The sequence below is a fragment of the Carcharodon carcharias genome, chromosome 11 (genome assembly GCF_017639515.1).
Source record: "Carcharodon carcharias isolate sCarCar2 chromosome 11, sCarCar2.pri, whole genome shotgun sequence".
NCBI lineage: Eukaryota > Metazoa > Chordata > Chondrichthyes > Lamniformes > Lamnidae > Carcharodon > Carcharodon carcharias.
The window spans coordinates 12702331-12722251 of NC_054477.1; the positions used below are offsets into that span (position 1 = coordinate 12702331).

At 41.7% G+C, this 19921-nt stretch overlaps 1 protein-coding gene across 1 annotated transcript in view; it reads left to right on the top strand.

Annotated features, from left to right (window-relative positions):
• Positions 1 to 19921, top strand: part of acer3 (alkaline ceramidase 3) — a 207849-nt gene that overhangs the window by 95094 nt on the left and 92834 nt on the right. The window contains exon 4 of the mRNA XM_041199204.1: positions 4971 to 5023. Within this exon, the coding sequence (XP_041055138.1) occupies positions 4971 to 5023 (53 nt within the window). The remainder of the gene's footprint in view (positions 1 to 4970; positions 5024 to 19921) is intronic.

Consider the following 19921-nt stretch of genomic DNA (forward strand, 5'->3'; position numbering starts at 1 on the left):
GAACTTGATGCGTTTTAGGATATAGGCAGCAGAGTTTTGGAGACTCTGCTGTAATGCACCCATGTTCCCCTTCTGGTTTAAGATAGGCTGGTCCTTATTGTTCATCTTGTACGTGAATGTGTTGGCACCCGTGGCTTCATGTCCCAGCAAATAACTTGGTGATCTGGGACAAAAAGTATGAGAGTAAGTGAAGACTTCTTTTTTGAATAGTGGTGCACCTAGTTCAAAGTCATGCATAGCTTTGCATTGAAAAAGGAAAGGAATGGTTGCCAGCTGATGCTGCAAATGCGAACTTGGAGATTTCAGCTGAAGAGTACAATTGAATTGCACATTAGTTTAATTCTATTCATCATCTCCTTGACGAGAAGGGACGTGCTGCTCCTATGCTTGCAGCATGATGTATTAAATAATTGGGAGTACAATGTGTGTGTCCAGAATGGAAGTTATTAGCTAATTGCCACCCACTTTAGTTAGAGTGAAAGTAACTTCTTTGAGTAAGAGAACTTACAGTATGCTAAGGTTGCACTACAGCTTTTATTTTATTTTGGATAATACTGTTCTGGCTGCAGTATGCTCCACACATTGAAAGTTTGACATTGTGAGATAATTGAAGGAAGCTACTGACTTGTTTTCTGTCTAATATGTTATGGCCCAACCATCTTTAGTTGCTTCATCGGTGACCTTCCTTGATTAGAAGTTCAACAGTGGAACTGTTCGCTGACCATTCCACAGAGTTGATCCCCATTTATAATTGCTCCAACAGAGAAGCAGCCAATGCCAGCAGGACCTGGATGACACCCAGGCTTGGGCTGACAACCAGTGAGCATTATTCACACTACACAAGTGCCAAATAGTGACCATATCCAACAAGAGAATATCCTTGATTTTATCCATCATAGCCCCTGACCATCAACATCCTTGAGCCACCATTGACCAGAAGCTAAAATGGAGCTTTAGCTTTAGCTCTACAATCTGCAGAAATGACTCTGGACTTGTGATGTATCCAGACAGGAAATGTGTGCATTCCATTTCTCAGCAGCGTAGCTTTGAGACTTTTAAATATTATGGTGAATTCCTGCATGTCAACCATGTTTGTGGCTACCTAAAAAACTTGCAATTGTATAGCGGCTTTCACATTCTCTGGACATTTCAAAGTACTTCATAGCCGATTAAGCTAATTTTTGAGGTGTAGTTGCAAGAAACAGTAGTCAATTTGCACACACGGTCCCACAAACACCAAGTAAGATGAAGGAATTTGCTTTACTAATATAGGCTAAAGGATAATATTAGCCCCCATGTTCTTCCAATGGTGCGATGGGATCATTAATATCCATCTATACAAGCAGATGGGGCCTCGGTCCTTTCAAAAGATGGCACCCCTGACAGTACAGCACTCTGTCAGTAAAAGATAGTGATGTAATAGGCTTTGAAGGATACAAACCATTCAAAAGCACTTCATTGATCTTAAAGCTCTTTGGGATATGCTGAGGTGCTGAAAGGTCCTATAGAAATGCAAGTCTTTCTTTATCACTTGGTGAGATTTTTCTTGAACTCTTACAGGTATTCTGTAGAGAACCTTTTCATCGAGGCCAGATTTTGAACCTGGCATTGTTCAGGGGATAGAGCAAAGGGCTACGTGGTAGATACCAAAATTTAGGGAATGCATGAAGAAAGATTGACTGCCTAGGTCTTTTTTCTCTTGAAAAGCGGAGACTAACAGGAGATGCATTAGAAATGTTTAAAATGATCAAAGGTTTAGAGAATTTGGATCGAAGTAAGCTTTCCTGCACGTATAGATTTGAAGCATAAAGGACCATATTTACAAATTAAAGATAACTGATAAAATGGAAGCAAATAGTAACTTTATTTTTTAGCTAGAAGGCTGGTAAATATGTGGAACAAACACAGAAATACCTGGAAAAAACTCAGGTCTGGCAGCATCGGTGGAGAAGAGCAAAGTTGACATTTCGAGTCCTCATGACCCTTCAACAGAACTAAGTAAAAATAGGAGAGGGGTGAAATATAAGCTGGTTTAAGGGGGGGTGGGGTTGGTTGTTGGGACAAGCAAGCAGTGATAGGAGGAGATAACCATCTTTTGGTTATCTCCTCCTATCACTGCTTGCTTGTCCCAACAACCAACCCCCCCCCCCCCCAAACCAGCTTATATTTCACCCCTCTCCTATTTTTACTTAGTTCTGTTGAAGGGTCATGAGGACTCGAAACGTCAACTTTGCTCTTCTCCACCGATGCTGCCAGACCTGCTGAGTTTTTCCAGGTATTTCTGTGTTTGTTTTGGATTTCCAGCATTCGCAGTTTTTTGTTTTTATCTCTGGTAAATATGTGGAACAGATTAGTAGCACAGATCAGTGGAATGAAATACCTTCATGGGTTTCAAGAAGGAACCATCTGTTCCCTATTCTTCTCAACAAATGGATCATTAGAAAGGCACCAGGGGAATACTGTGGATAGGTGAGCTGGATGGACTGATGGTCTTCTGCCTGAAACTGTTAATGTGCTCCTATGAAAGGCATTCTCTGCAAAAGAATAAACAAGAGTTCCTTAGAGGCAGTGTTTGCAGCATTAGAGGGGATGTGGAAAAATGGTGAGGGCTATTCTATGATCATTACATGTTAAATACTTCTGAAAAGCAGAAGAGTGCCTATATTTTAGATAATTAAACATATTAATTATCCTCTACTCCAATCTGTTTAAGAATATAGCAGTGTACAAGCTCACATGACATTCATTATTTTTTGAAGTTTTAGTGTAGGCATCTCTTTCTGAACTTCAACCTTGCTTGCTCTATTAAGAGAATACAGATGATACATTTATTTTAATTTTATGCACTTGCTGTGGGTTCATTTTCAAATTACTCATGTTGAAATTAATTTCAGCCCAGTGACCATGGTCAGCTTGTTCAGTGTTGGCATACGCTTGTGAAATTCTGATGTAATTAACTAAGATAATGGTTGAATGACAGTGAATCATTATAACAGAATCTTTCAATTAAGAAGTTCTCATGACTTTATAAACCACAGAGTGAAACTTTTGCATGTTATAAACATAATCCAGAAATTTGACTTGCTGTCAAATTTTGTAGAGACCGTTACAATTTATGTACTGAATGGACTTTTTAAAACATAAATTCTTTCTTCCTTCTCTTTCCCTTGTTGAGATGCACTTCCATGGGTGGAAGCAGCCCTTTGGTACCCCTCACAATTGCATGAGGCTGAACCGTTAGAGTTGACAAGCTATTTGAATGCGAGATTCAGTCCTGACCCTGACTTGAGTCTGCAGCAAGAATAACAGGATAAAAATCGGGGACAGGAACCCTGGCTGACTTTCTGTGCTCACTTTAGTTCAGAAGCACACAGACCAACCCAACTGCAATTGCTATCATAGATAGGCCTGCTAATTACTAGGTGGTGCATTTACACAGCAAGGCAAATGACAGGAGCAGGAATTTTTTGAGCACGTTGTTCCTGGCTCTTGTGGGAATTAAATCCACCTGATGGACTTCTACGTAGAGACAGAGCCCTTATTCCTAAGATTTTTTCTATTGAAATAATGAAATGAGGGTGTCTCATTGACTTGAACATTCTTCATTGTTATGCACCATAAGCAAGGAATAAATCATGTTTCAGATGTTCACTACCTTTCCACCCAATTTACTCTTTCACCATCTCTGATTTGCCTTTTGACATCTCTCCAATTTTGGCTCCTTACCCCTCCATCAACCGATTTAACTCACTTCCCACTTTAATATGGTAAAGGACAAGTGTGGCAGGAGCATGGGGACAAAATCACCTCCCAAGTCCCACATCATCCTGACTTGGACATGCGTCACGGTTCCTTTATCATCACTGGGTCAATATCCTGGCACTGCATACCTAGAGTACCTTCACTACATAGCTTATAACAGTTCAAGATGGTAGTTCACTGCCACCTTCTCAGATAATGACTCAGGATGGGCAATAAGAGCAGGCTTTACCAGTAATATCCTGAGGATGAATGGAGGGAAGCAATCCTAGAAGTAATGATTCTGCCCTTATCAGCATGACCTGCATGCTAATGGACTTGGCACACAGGCACACATGTGACTTGTAATTTTATCCTGCAATTTAATGCATTTGATGGGCCTTGGGTTTGGTGGTGGTGCTCGTCAAGCAGCTGAATGTGACCATCATAATTCATTGAGAGTTACATCCATAATGAAAGGAAGAAAATGTGGAGGAAGGTCTCTTTAAAGTGAGCATTTTTTAAAATCAATTTTTATACATTTTTAAAGTGAAACAAATTGATTTTAGATAGGTTTCTTTCTGAAAAAGACTTCTACAATGATATTCCAACCCTTTCATTGCTGATTGTGGTCTTCAATCCCTTCTCTCTCAGATTGAATGTGTTGATTAGAAAGATTGAAATATAAAATCACAGGCTAAAATCAGTTATTTTATACAGAAATACAACATTTCCGATTTCAGAAGTTTTTTTTTCACCAGCTTCACAGACTGTGAAAATTTGATGGCATTGATTGGCATATTACGATTCTTCGTAGAGGTTTCCAAGATCTTCGCAAGAAGTCTGGATGAAGAGATAAAATAGTGCTTCTGTATAGCACAGTTCACTTTGACCCTTTAAATCCCTGCTCCTCTCCAAAGCATACATTTAGAGCACCAGCTAACTAACAGGTGTATTTGCTGCTCAAGTCGAACATAAGCAATGAGCAATTCAAAGTAACATGTCAAAGCTAATTATGTGGCTTTTAAACAGAAGTGCATGTTGATTAAGAAAAAGGATTTTGTTCCATTGTTGACTTCTGCAGCAGCTGTTTTACTCTGATTACAAATACGATATAATGGGTATATTAATGTCATAGAGGTTTTCAGGCTATTCTGGTATATTTTATGTAGGGATTTTATTAGAAACACTCTGTCAGTAAAACTAATTTTATTTTTTAATCTTTGTCCTAGTTGTTGGATGAACTTCCCATGATCTACAGCTGCTGTATATTTGTCTACTGCCTGTAAGTACTTGAATAATATTGGATTTTCACGAGAGCTGCTAAATAATAGCAATTAGAATTTTTAATTCATGCCTTATTATGCGTCATTTAGGATCTTAATTGATTATCCAGAATGGCTGACTTGTGATAAGGAATTCTAGTTAAACCACAATCCCACCCCTAATGCTCTCCACTCCTTTTTTCTGTTGTATTAACTGCTTCTGTTCTCATAAGGAATACATTTCAACCTCAAAGCTACAAAGGTATTGCTCATAATTTTATGTTGCACAGTTTCTTAACATGATTTTTATTCTCTTTCATTTGTACCGAGTGTTTGATAATGCTTTAAGTATTAAAACGAGGTATGTGTGTGTGTATCCATCAACACAGTGACTATGTTTTGGCTATTATTAGCTCATTGAAGGAGGAAGGAATAGCAGCACTTGTATTTCAAAATGCTACTGCATTGCATATTCAGATATTATACTGCAACTGAAGTATTTAACCTTTAAAAAAACTCTCATTTTCACCTCTCCTGGAGGCTTCTGTGTGTCTGTCTGTCTGTCTCTCTCTCTGTCTCTGCTTGGCTGCTCCCCTGACCTCATTGACTGATCACAGCTCCAGTAAAAGCAAGCCACAATGTGAAGCTAGCCTGAGAGAGAAACCCAGAGTTGGGAAATCAATTTTTCTTTAAAATAAAGTTTTTTGTACTAGTTTGTTTTGAATACAAATTAAATAGCTGGAAGATGTAGGAGAGGAGCGGTAAAACATTACAAATTGTAGTAGCCTGTCAGTACCTTATGACAGGCAGTCATTCTCTACATAAAAATGTTCACATTTTTAGTTAGGATATTTATCATTGTTAATCATTACATAGGCCGGGCTTTTCTGGTTCTGCACATGGTGGGACCTGTCGCTGCTGGGGTGGAAAATTTGGCAACCCAGCAAAATGTCCATTGACTTTTGGTAGGAATTGCCAGTCCCATCCTCAGCCATTGTGTTTATAAGATTGACATAAAAGTTGTGACGCAAAATTAGGGCACAGAAAGTAAACTGAGAGACAAGAAACATGCACCACTCGCAATTATTTTAAATCTGATGAGAGTCATTTATTTTGGTGTTACCCATACTGAATAAAGATCACTGTAGTCTTCTTGGGAAGTGTGATTAGAGATGGGGGGACAGCAGAAACAGGGCCCACTGAGATAATTCAAATCATGCAATCTGTCATCGTTATGCTGTACCTTGACCTTGTATTGGTATTTAGAGTTTAAAAAGTCTTCTGATCCATTCCCAGTCATAAATGGAGTTAAACAGGGCTGCGTGCTAGCGCCAACCCTCTTCGTGTTTTTCTCTGTCATGCTGTCTGATGCCTTTCACGATGGTGATTCTGGTGTCAAAATCAGATATTGCATGGACAGAAAGCTGTTCAATCTGAGGTAACTCCAGGCAAAGACCAAAGATCTTGATATACTTTACGATGTTTTTTTTTTTGTTTGCCAATGACTGTACCTTAACTGCCAGTTCGAAGCTGGACATGCAATGTTGCATGGGCATGTTCTCCAATGCATTGACAACTTTGGCCTGACCGTCAGCACAAAGAAAGCTAAAGAAATTTTCAAGTTTGCTTCAGAAAAGCTCTATCTCAAGCCCAAGGTTTCAGTCCACTGTGGTTAGATGCACTTATCCCGGCAGCACACTCTCTCGATCTGTCTATATTGACGATGTGATACATGAAAGAATTGCCAAAACAAATGTAGCCTTCGGTGGACTTCAGACATGAGCTTGGGAATAAACTGAACAAACTGCCTACTGAACTGAAAGCCTGCAGAGCAGTAGTCCTGCCCACTCTGCTCTGTGCATGTGAGCCTTGGACTATGAGGCAGCTTCATGCCCAGAAGCTCAACCACTTTCACTGGAGCTGCCTTCGGAAGCTTTTGAACATCAGATGGCAGGATAGCATATCAAACACTAAGCTGGCATGCCAAGCATCCACACCATATTGAGACTGTCATAACTGAGCTAGGCTGGGCATGTAGCCAGAATGCCTGACACTCGCTTAAGTGAACCTGCTGTGGAGTGCTTGAGCCCTGGGGTGTGCCCTCATGGCGGTCAAAAGAAGCACTACAAGGACACTCTGAAGGCTTCACTTAGGTGTTTAGATATTGACTTTGACTCCTGGGAGAACCTCACCCAGGATCACTGCACCTGACACTCCAGATAAAAATCACTGCGGCCTCTTCGAAAGCAAGCACGTCACAGGCAGCGAGAAAACGCAAAAAGAAATTCCGAGTCAGCAACTCATCCAAACTCGATCATTTATCCCATTTGCAGTAGAACTTTCCAGGCGCGGATTGGCTTAGTCACCTATCTACCCAGGCTCCCGACCAAACACCCTGGATGTTGAACATTGTCATCTTTTTCTCTTATTTGTCCTTCAAGGCAGAGAGTTAAAAAGCAAAACTTGGGTTAGTTTGGGCACCAGACTGTAAGAGTTATGTAAAACAAAAACAGAATTACCTGGAAAAACTCAGCAGGTCTGGCAGCATCGGCGGAGAAGAAAAGAGTTGACGTTTCAAGTCCTCATGACCCTTCGACAGAACTTGAGTTTGAGTCCAAGAAAGAGTTGAAATATGTTGGATATTGAGATGGATAGATTTGGCTAGGCAAGTTTGTTAAAGATTTATGAAATCATGATGAATAGATGGTGTAAGATAAAAGTCTGCCATGATCTGATTGAATGGTGGAACAGACTCAAGGGAATTTTTTTTTATATTCATTCATGGGATGTGGTCATCACTGGCTAGGCCAGCATTTATTGCCCATCCTTAATTGCCCTTGATAAGGTGGTGGTGTGTGTTATGACTGAGCAGTTGGTAAAGCTGAGTTATTTAAAAGAAATCCCAGAGGGAAACTTTAAACAACTGTCTTAACGTATAATTTTAAGTGTGCAACTCCTAACTTCAGGAATCATACCACCAGTTCTCAAGAGGTTTTATAGTAAGCTAAATGAAACATTTAATTAATTTATGCAAGTTAAATATATATACATGGCTACAAATTACTACAATCATAACTTTTAACAAATTCCCAAACTAATCTCCATTAAGGCAACAGCAGCCCATAGACTTAACCAGACACCAGGCAAAGCATTTTCACCTTACAAATTCAAAATGAGGTTCTTTTCACTTTGGCTCCTGTGGTGACAGTGGAAACTTACAGCTACTTTGATTTTACATTGCCTCTGCCCTACACTTTCAAAACTGCTGAAGTTACACCTAGCACAGTCCATTGAATGTAAATTTTCATTGTATCACCAATCTCTAACGATAAAACACATTTCATAATACTAATTTTATTAGTAATATAAACATATTGCATGGTATCTGCTAGATAGGTGTCAGTTTTCACCCCACTTCTTGAATGCTGTATTCAAAAAATGCAAATGCACTTTACTTCTCTCACATATCAAAACTAGTACACACAAAGCATCCAGACTAGCTGGCTTTAATCCAATTAAACCACACCCACAGACTAAACCTCTATTTTAAAAGAAAAATATTTTCAAATAAAATATATATATATTAATAGCTTCATGACAATGTGTAATTACTTGTCAGAATATTAGTTAATTATTAATTGTTCCAGTACTCATTGTATGCAGGATGTATGAAAGCCTAAAGCTTAATTCAGTGGCTCATTATATTGGAGGTTATCTTCCCCCATTTTGTTCTCTGATGATCAATGAATGATTAAACTGAATTCCAGTTTTCTTTTCATTCATTCACGGGATATAGGTGTCTTTGGAAAGGCCAACATTTGTTGCCCATTCCTCATAACCCTTGAGGTGGTGAGCTGCCTTCTTGAACGGCTGCAGCTCATGTGGAGTAGGAGCATCCACAGTGCTATTAGGAAGGGAATTCCAGGATTTTGACCCAATGATAGTGAAGGAATGGTGATATATTTCCAAGTCAGGGTGGTGTGTGACTTGGAGGGGAACTTGCAGGTCGTGCTCCTGTGCACCTGCTGCCCTTGTCATTCTATCTAGATGGTAGAGTTTGTGGGTTTGGAAGGTGCTGTCAAAGGATTCTTGATGAGTTGCTGCAGTGCATCTTGTAGGTGATACACACTGCTGCCACTCTGCGCTGGTGGGGGAGGGAGTGAATGTTGAAAGTGGTGGATGGGGTGCCAATTAAGTAGGCTGCTTTGTCCTGGATGGTGTTGAGCTTCTTGAATGTTGTTGGAGCAGCACTCATCCAGGCAAGTGGAGAGTATTGCATCACACTTCTGACTTGTATCATGTAGATGGTGGCTAGGCTTTAAGAAGACAGGAGGTGAGTTACGCTCTACAGAATTCCCAGCCTCTAACAGCTCTTGTAGCCACAGTATTTAGGTGGCTGGTCCAGTTCAGTTTCTAGTCAGTGGTGACCCCCAGTATGGGGGTCTATCCCATGTTCCAATGTAAGGAATGATGTCTCTGATTCAAGTGTAGCATTGTGGTTGGGACAAGGGAATGAAGTATGACTTGTTTGTTTATCTTTTGTAACTGCAGTGCCTGGACCATCAATTTTAAGCCCAGAGGGCGGTTTAATGTTTGAATTGTGACGATAAAACGAGTTTAAAATTCACCACAACTAAGATGTTCAGAGTTTTGGTGAGCATGTTTATTTGTATAAACAGTGCACTATTGGGGTGTTGTGTGCAGCGTGCTTTTGGATAGTGTATTCAAGAAAAAAATGGAAGAAAGAAAATGTTGAAAGATGATTAGAAAAGAATGAAAAGGTAAGGCAGAAACAACAAAGTTTTTGAATTGATGGTACTATTGCCAACCTTTTGAAGAACAGTTTTAGGTTTCCTCATCAACTCCCTGGCTTGTTTTGCATGTTTTTGAGGTAAAGCATTAGAGCATGCACAGATTTATTTGAAGAAATAAAAGATCACTTTTGTTAATAACAGTTAAATGGAGGATGAGCTTTGTGTATTTCTGCAATAATCCTTGCTGAACAATCCAATCCAGATTAGCAGTTTTACTCCATAATCTTTTCAGCAAGTTCTTTTCACTCATTTAGCCTCCATGTTACCAGAATATTGCTGCCCTTTCAACATAACCCTTAGTAAGGATGAAGGACCTCAAGGCAAACACCTAGCCTCGGGGCCCAATATCACTCCGAGGCACTACTTCAATTTAAGTGGCTGATTGAGTTGTGATTCAGTGCCATTTCCTTCTCTTGCTCTGCAGTAAATGAATGCTTCCTGTTTTTTGAAACAGCTGTGTTAAAATGCCATTGAACCTGTATTTACTGTGAAAAAATACACACCATTCAATTGATAGTGTTTTTACGGTGGCATCACTAAAGTTGAGAGTTCCCTGTGTGAAGAATCGCATGTACAGACTTTTCTCATCACTCTGTGACTGCTGCAGTGAGTTGCAATATTCCTGAGAATGGCACTCAAGTAAGACATTGATTAACACATTAGTGAGCAACACTGCTCTCGTGGTGTCATAGTCACCTAAGATGCTCAAAACTATGAAGGGTTTTGGAAGAGTAAATAGGAAGCTACTGTTTCCACTGGCAGAATGGTCTGTAAACAGAGGATGTGTATTTAAGGCAATGGCAGGGGAAGATGAGACATTTTTTAACGCAGCATGTTATGATCTGGAATACATTGCCTGAAAGAGCAGTGAAAGCAGGGTCAATTAATACTTTCAAAAGGGAATTGGTGTCATGAGAGTATAATAATTTTCATAATTTTCTGGTATATTGTAAAGTAGGTTTATGGGGGAGGTTGTGTTTTTATGTCTGTGTGTATGATTTAATTACATTTTGTAGCCAAGCAGACTACAAGTTGAAGTTATCAAATGAAGTAAGGTGTGGGATTGTTTTTGAAATGCAAAATAAGTAAACATGGTTGGGGCCTTAGCATGTAAGGTGTGAAGGGAATTTGCATGTTTAGATGGGTGAAGGGAGGTTTGATTTTCAAAGAGGTTAATGAGAATATTGGCAACATAAAAAGATTTATATTATGAGAAAGGTTAAGTTCCAAAGACATATAAAGACAATGGAATTTACATATTAAAAAGAGAGAAACATGTGGAAAGGAGAATGAGGCTGTGTCAGGAGAAGACATTGTAACATCTAACAGAAGTGTGTGAAGTCGCCTTCAGGAGACCTGCAGTATTAGTGCATTAAGCCTGCTGTCTACAGAAACTGAAGATGGAGAAAGTCTTTTTGACTTCCACTGTCCAGGATATTGTGTTAATTTTCTGGATCTGTTTAAAATCTATTTTGGACCACTGCCTTAAAGGGGGTGTAACTGGGAGTCAGGTTAATTAGGGATTTTAGGAGATTTAGTAGTAATTTGTAGTTCTATGTATGTGCTTGAAATTTATTTTGTTAATAAATATTTTAATTTAGTTTTTCAAAAAATCTTTGAAAGTCTTGGTGGACTTATTACTTCTTCTGAATTCAGGGCACACGTCTCGAAATAAATACAAATTGCAAAACAGCCGTGATAGTGCAATCAGGTTTCCCTCATGGATTTGATCCGCCTGGCACACGTTATTTGCCGTGTCATAGCATCGGTTAATTGCTTGTAAGGAAAGGTTTGCAGGGCTATGAAGAAAGTGCAGGGAGAGTGGGACGCAACCAAGCATGTCCAGCCTTTTCACTTGGGGAGGGCATGTTTTCATTTTTTTCTCTCGCTCAAGAGGCTGATGAGCAAATTTCGGAAAGATAAGGTTTGGCACAGCACTAAACACGAATTTCAAAAAAATGTTGAGGGATGAAGAAAATAAACAACTTGCTGAGCAGAAGTAAAGCAATGTCAAAGCAATAAATTGATAATTTAAAAAAAAATTAATAAAAATGACGATTAGAGTGAGAGGGTCAGTGTGTGTTTGTGCGGCTCACTCTCAGTCTTGGTGCTCAAACACTCATCCTCACCCACTGTGTGAGTTTGTGTTGGTGTGTGGCGGTGAGGGTGAGTGAGAATCCTGAGACTGAGGTGGAATCGTCCCAGATTTTCTGGGTGGTAGCGGGTGGGAAAAAGAATGTTTTACCTACTGGCCGCAAAGATGGGTTTTTGCGCTGTGTTGTCCCAATCCTGCCTCATTAATCCACGCATTCCTGGGGGACATTACGTTTTGCTGGCAGGCAGCCTTTGATTCACCTGCCACGCTGTCACTTCGCCACTTCCTCACTCTGGCCATCATATTTAAAGTGCAGCCGTGCACACACCTTTCAGTGCTTCCAGCCCAGAACTGCTTCACAGAAAACACGGCCCCTAAAGGCAAGAAGACTGCAGCCCCCTGATTAAGTGACACATCCCTGGGACGCCTTCGGGACACTGTTGGAGCCCGCCGCGATGTCCTCTACCCCTGCCCTGTCCACAGGAGGCCCATCAATGTCACCACTCCAGCTTGGGAGGCAGTGGCAGGGGTGGTCAGTGCCAACACTGCACAGAAGAGGTTCGACATCCAGTGTAGATAGAGGACGAATGATCTCATCCGTGCTGCCAGGGTAAGGCAACCATCTTATTACTCTAAACTCTCTCTCACTGCCAGCTCAAGGGACATTACCACTCTGTCTCTCTCACACACCCTCACATCTCCATCTGGTCTCATCTCCTCTGGAGACTGCCTCCTCAGCCCTCACCATCTTGAGGCCACTGGCACAGATCAACGTGTCCCCCACACCCTGGGATACCCGATTTCCCCAGTAATGCCCTAGGCCTGCAGCCTCTTCCCTTGCCTGAGACCACTTCTCCTCCTTCCCCAAGCAGGCCTTAGTCCAGCAGCTGTTGAAAAGACACCCTCTCCTTACTGCAGGTCTGCTAGGTAGAGACCTACCCGTGAGTCCCCCTAAAAGTGATGTGGTGCTGCCTGTGAAGTCTGGCGCTGATGAGTACAGATACTGCCCGGAGCAAGGTAGGCAAACAAGCCTCAAAGTCCCAAGCGAAGTGCAACTCGCCGGATGCACGTCACTTATGTTTTGTTGTGAAACACATCTGTGTACAATCACGCCAACGTCCCAGATTATCCAGAGTGGGACATGATTCCAGCAAGCTGGGCTTAGAATGATATACGTATGTATTACAATGAAGTTCCCGATGTGCAATGGCAGGAAATGCTGCCTGCCGTTGACAGGCAGAGCGGGCAATAGCTAACTGGCTTCATGATGCTGTGAAATCGATTTTTGGCCTTCCTGCCATATTGTCCGCTCACACTCGCCATGACACCCAACACCAGCATGCAGGGAAAATTCCACCCTGGGAGTAAGCCAGACACATACACAATGCGCTCACTCTCTAGCCCCCCCTAACTTGCTTGAGCTCTCCCTCTGTACCTCGCTCGCTCACTCGCTCTCTCTCATGCTTATCTCCTGCAAACCTCTTTTTATTCCCACCACACTCACTGCTGCGAGTGTTCGCTGCTCCTCCAATCACAGGCTGTTTCTCTCCCTCATTTGCTGTTGATAGGCTCACTTGAGCCTAATCCAGCAAATGCAAGAAAGGAATGGCCTATGATTGGAAGAGCAGCTCCTTGCAAAAATCTTCAACTTCACTTACCCATCTTACCAGCATTTTGAACAGTGGCTCCAGAGATCACATAGAGGGGCTTTGTGGGCTGCATCCGGGACATGGGTTGGACAAGCCTGGGATAAGCAGACAGCTCTTCCAAAGAGCCAGCACTGACACTGTCTCCTTCTGCTATGTATGATTCTGTGATCTGAAAAAAGGATGTCTCCTGCTTTCCTGGAATTTTCTCTTGTTCTCCAAAATTGTCCACAAGCTCCATGCAAGAGGAGATTAGGTGGGCTGTCAATGTTTTATTGACCAAGGAAAACCTGCTTGGACCTTCAGATGCTGAGTGCTGATAATTTTGCCAATAACGATTTCATTTGGAAATCATTTCATTTGGAGGACCAGCTATGGTACAGGTGGCAAGCTCGGCTTTTTGAGGATTTCTTCTTTGAGGCATAGATTACTGTCATGGAAATCATTCACTTAAATTTTAGTGTTGATTCTTTTTTCGCTGATACCAAGGTAGTACAGAAAATCCCCTATATTGTGGCATTCCAGTTATGATTCAATTAAAAGGATTTATTGCCCTGGGTGTCTCTTCCAACTTGTGGAAGCTTTTTGTATCATCCATTATCTATTGACTCTACTAGGAAATTAATTAATGTCCAGTTAGAGATTTTTTTAAATATTCATTGATGGGATGTGGGCATCACTGGCAAGACTAGCCAGCATTTATTACTCATCCCTAATTTCCCTTGAGAAGGTGGTTTCACGCTGCTGCTGCTGCGGTCTATATATTGTAGTGACACCCATAGTGCTGTTAGGGACTGAGTTCTGGGATTTTGACACAGTGACAGTGAAGGGACAGTGATATAGTTCCAAGCCAGGACAGTGTGTGACTTGGAGGAGGACTTGCAGGTGGTGGTTTTCCCATGTGCCTTGCAGATGGTGGTTTTCCCATGTGTTTGCCTAGTGGTAGAGGCTCTGTGTGTTTGGAAGGTACTATTGGAGGAGCCTTGGTGGGTTGCTGTAATGAATATTGTATGTAGATGGTGCACACTGTGTGCCAGTGTTGGAGAGTGTGAATGTTTAAGGTGGTGGATGGGATGCGAATCAAGCGGGCTGCTTTGGCCTGGATGGTGTTGGGCTTCTTGAGTGTTGTTGGAGCTGCACCCATCCAGGCAAGTGGAGAGTATTTGATCACACTCCTGACTTGTGCCTTGTAGATAGGGGACTCAGGAGATGAGTTACTCACCACATAGAAAGTACCTGAAAAATAAAGTGGTTGTGTGGTCAGGGATTTAATTTTGCTTTTCACACACGATATTGCCTATTTGGACAGATGACATTCTGTAATAACTTTTTTGTAATGATTACACTGTTTTTCCACTTGGAAGTTGATTCTTCATCTCCTGGTGGTAAGTCCCTGTTTGATAGAGCAGTCATAAGAGTGCATCCAAAGTTAACAAGAATTATATTTGAATTTTGGAAAATTTAATAGTGATGTTCAAAATTCTGAGGGCATTTTAAGGAGTAGATAGAAAAAAAGCTATTTGGATTGGCAGGAGGTTCAATAACCAAAGGGCACAGATTTAAGATAACTCATTCACTTTTCCAGAATTGCTTTACCTAATTCAGGGTCGTGGGGAGTCAGAGTCTATCCCGACAGACAATGGGCACTAGGGATACACCCAGGATGGGAAGCCACTCCATCACAGGGCACACGCACGCACACTAAAGGGCAATTTAACCATAGCCAATCTGCCTAACCAGCACATCTTTGGATGGTGGGAGAGGAATTTTTTTATGCAGTGAGTTACGATCTGGCATGTGCTGCCTGAAAGGATAATGGAAGCAGATTTAGTTATAGCTTTTAAAAGAAGATTGGATAAATATTTGATAAGGGAAAAATGGGGAAAGAGCCAGCGCAGACATGATGGGTTGAATGGCCTCCTTGTGTGTCCTTGTGAGTATGATGGAACCGCTTGTTTTCTTGCTGGAGCGAAGGATTACTTTGATTTTTCAGCATTGGTCAAACCAGGGACGTGCCAGTCAGTTGTTTCAAACATTAAGTAAACCAGTTAACAAATGACACACACCTGGACAGTTTGGAAAATTAAACTGAACACATTTTACTTTGAGCCTTAGCTAATTGTGAATTCTAAGTTGGTATGAAAGGTGTTTCTGCTGATTCTTGTCTGCCTGGAGTATGCATCATGCTTCTTTCGTAAAGCATTGTTTGCCTTGTCCCGACAGCTGAAACTAAACCCTTGGGTTTGAATGTTTTTACACATGAATGAATGGTTGACTTGCTCATATCTGTGATGTAATTGTCAATATTCAGGGCACAATTTTCTGGATGATGGTGGGAGGGCGGAGCAGGAGTGGGCTTGGGTGGGCGTGGACCCAATCTCTACACGCGATCGGGTCTGTGCTGCCATTTTACGCAGGCGGGCCAATTAAGGCCTGCCCAGCGTACTTCACGACTCCCGTGCATAGCAGGAGTGGGCGGGCGGCGGTGGGCGTGCTCTTCCTGCCGGGTCCTTGACAGGGTAGATGCTGAGAGGTTGTTTGCCCTTGTGGGAGAGTCTAGGATCAGAGGGCATAATCTCAGGGCGCCCATTTAAGACAGTGATGAGGAATTTCTTCTCTCAGTGTTTAGTGAATCTGTGGAGTTCTTTACCACAGAGAGCTGTAGAGGCTGGGTCATTAAGATATTCAAGGCTGAGATAGACAGATTTTTAATCAGTAAGGGAAGGGTTATGGGGAAAAGGCAGGAAAGTGTTGAAGATTATCAGATCAGCCATAATCTCATTGAATGGGGGAGCGACTCGATAGGCTGAATGGCCTACTTCTGCTCCTGCGTCTTATGATCTTGCAAGGAATTGGAAGTCGTGGAGCTATAATGTTCCACATGGATCAGGAAAATACCTGAAAAACTCTACTTGTAATTTCATGACCTGTGTAAATATTGGAATGTCATGAGATAAATATCCATGTAAATACGAAATGTACAGAAAAGTTAAAGGAGGAGGAATATAGTAATTATGGCTTTGATAAACGAAGGACGACAGCTTTAAGAATAATCCTGTTGTAAGATCACAGGGTCTGTATAAACCAATGAGTTAGCAGCATGGGGAACCTAGTGGAAAGAGTTCTTTAGTGATAGATTTGGATGCGCACATGTAGTTGCTGTTGCTGTCTTGTGAATAAAGGTCCATGTTTCCACCAAGAAAAGTTGCCTGGAAAATCAGCTCCATCACAGCTTTTGGGCGGGATTTTTTGCACCCACTTGCCGCCGGGATTGTCCGATCCCTCCGCAAGTTAATGGATTTCTGGCTGGGGCACTGCCTCGCCCATGGCGGCACCCCCCTCTGCCCCCGCAATGGGGCCAGAAAATCCCTGGCATTATCTGGAGTTAATTCAAAATTTAGGTTAATTCTTGTGTTAATTCTGGTCTCTTGAACATTCTGATTTTAATCACCCCACAGTGACAACTCTGACGACTTGCCTGGGCTCTAAGCTTTCAAATTCCCTCCCTTAACATCTTCGGCCCTTCACTTTGCTCTTCCTTTAAGACCCTCATTCAAACCTACCTCTTAGACCAGACTTTTGGTCATCTGCCTTTCTATCTCCTTTATGTTGCCTTGTGTCAGATTTTGTTTTATAATGCCCCTGTGAGGCATCTTGGGACATTTTATTACTTTAAGGTGCTATATTAATGTAAGTTATTGTATTTGTAAGATGAACTGATCTCTAAGCAGTGCACAGACTCTGATGATGTGTCTGGCAATCATACCGATGGTATATTGACAGGGCAGTGTCTCCAATAGTGAGGGAGTCAGTATATATATTGCCATAAATGAGAATTGATTGCATAGTTGGAAACAAGCAATGTGGGATGTTTTTGATTTGGAATGTTGAATTTATTAAACCATCTGTGACATGAGTGTGAAAAGTAAATTACCATGGAAACAAAATAATATATGTTGCTACATGACCCATGAATAGGGAATCAGAATTTTAAAAAAATACCCAGTTCTCGCTAGCATTCCTCCTCATTTAGCCTGATGGGGCAGAGTTACGTTGGATTTCATGGGCATTTGCAGTTCTTTTCCACAAGCGGCACTGTGCTATGCGAGTTAAGTCAGATGATCATCAACCTGTTCAATTGTGAAGAACCCAGACACTCTCCCCTTCCCACCCAACACAATGTGGAACAAACTAAAGGGATTCAATGGCTTCCTCGTATTCTTATGTGTTTTTCCCACACAGGCAACTGCTGGATTAGTAGCAGGCCTTGGATGACCTCCCTGTCCAGTGGTGCTGAAGCTAATTGTAGCACCCTCTGTTTTCTGCCTTTGGCTGAGATCAGTTAATTCAGTACAGACTAAAGATCAAAACTTTGTTATCTATACAGCTCTGTGTCCATTGTGAAACCCTTCTTACTGAAGATGTAATATTTTTATGCTGTTTTTCTAGGCCTAACATCCGAAAAGGAAAGGAATGGCATACGACTGGGTGGAACTGGGCAAAATCATGTGATTCCCTTGATTGGTTTCTTTCCTTCCATTTTATTTTTGTAGCGATGCCATTGGACAGAATACTTCAATTCCAAATTCATCCTATTTAACTAATTCAACCAGAAGTAGGGAGCATATTTGGGGGCAGACCTGCAGCCCACCCTGAACATAATATTGGGTTAATGAAGGTCCTGCCATGTTACAGCCTATCAGTGAAGTAAACAGAGGTAACAGGTACCAGATATTTGCTCTCTAGGTCTCTGTATTTTACGGAAAAGTTCAATGCACCTACAGGTCTTGTTTAAAAAAAAAGTTGGCGAGCAGTGATATAAGAACTTAAGATAGTGCTTCCCAAATTTTCTCCCACTATGACACGATTTTTTGAAGCTTAAAAATTGTTGCGACTTCCGCCGGGGGGGGTGCGGGTAGAGTTGTGAGAGCGAGGGTGGGGGCCGACGTTGGAGAACAGGTATCGATGTTCATCTACCATTTTGCAGGCTCTGTTGACGGCGATCAGGCCTCAGATTTGATTTCATTGGGTCATGCCATGACAAAGGCAAGACGATATCGTGTGCACATGTCAAGGGTCTTTGGAGCCAATCCCAGTACTCTCCCATCTGATTCTTCGCTCCACGGTCACCATTTCTGCCACAGAGGAAAGAGAGTTCACCCCCGGCCCACAGTTTGGGCATAAGAAATGGAAGCATTTGGCCCTGTGAGCCTTCGCTACCATTCAACAAGATATTGGTTGATCTTCAGCCTTTTTTAAATTCGTTCATGGGATAGGGACATTGCTAGCTAAGCCAGCATTTATTGCCCATCCCTAATTACCCTTGAGAACCGAGTGGCTTGCTAGGCCATTTCAGAGGGCATTTAAGAGTCAACCTCATTGCTGTGGGTCTGTATTCGCATGTCGGCCAGACCAGTTAAGGATAGCAGATTTCCTTCCCTAAAGGACATTAGTGAACCAAAAAGGTTTTTACGACAATTGACCATGGTTTCATGGTCATCATTAGACTTCTAATTCCAGATTTTTGATTTTATTCAAATTTCACCATCTGTCATGGTGGGATTGGAACCTGGATCCCCAGAGCATTATCCTGGGTCTCTGGATTACTAGTCCAGTGACATTATCACAATACCTCACCTGTCTCATTTCCACCTTCCTACACTACCATAACCCTTAACCCTTAGATTTTTAAATTCTATCAATTTTTGCCTTGTGCATATGCTCAACAAATGAGCATCCACAGCATTTTGGGGCAGAGTATTCCAAAGGTTCACAAACCTTTGAGTGAAGAAATTTTGCACCTTCTTCATAAATGGCTGACTCCTTATTTTGAGACTTTGGCCCTAAATTTCGCAGCTACGGGAAGCATCCTCCCAGTATCTACCCTGTCAAACCCCTTAAGAATTGTATATGCTTCAATTAGATCACCTGCCATGCTTCTCAATTCTAGGAAATATAGGTTGAGTCTACCAAACCTCCTCTTGCAGAACAATCCTCTCATCCCAAGAATCAGTCTAATGAACCTTCATTGCATCCCTCAAAGAGAACAACTACCTTTCTAATCTGCCCTCACCAACCTTTCAGCCATTTGGGCTTAAGTAACGAAGTTGAACTTCTAGAAAGCTACAATATTCTGAAGGGATTTGATAGGGTTGATGCTGAGAGATTGTTTCCGCTGATCGGGAAATCTTAATCACGGGCACAGTCTCAGGATAAAGGGTCGATCATTTAGGACTGAGATAAAGAGAAATTACTTCACTCAAAGGGTTTTGAATCTTTAGAGTTCTCTGCCCCAGAGAGTTGTGCATGCTCCACTGCTGAATATATTTAAGGCTAGGATAGAGAAATCTTTTGGCCTCTAAA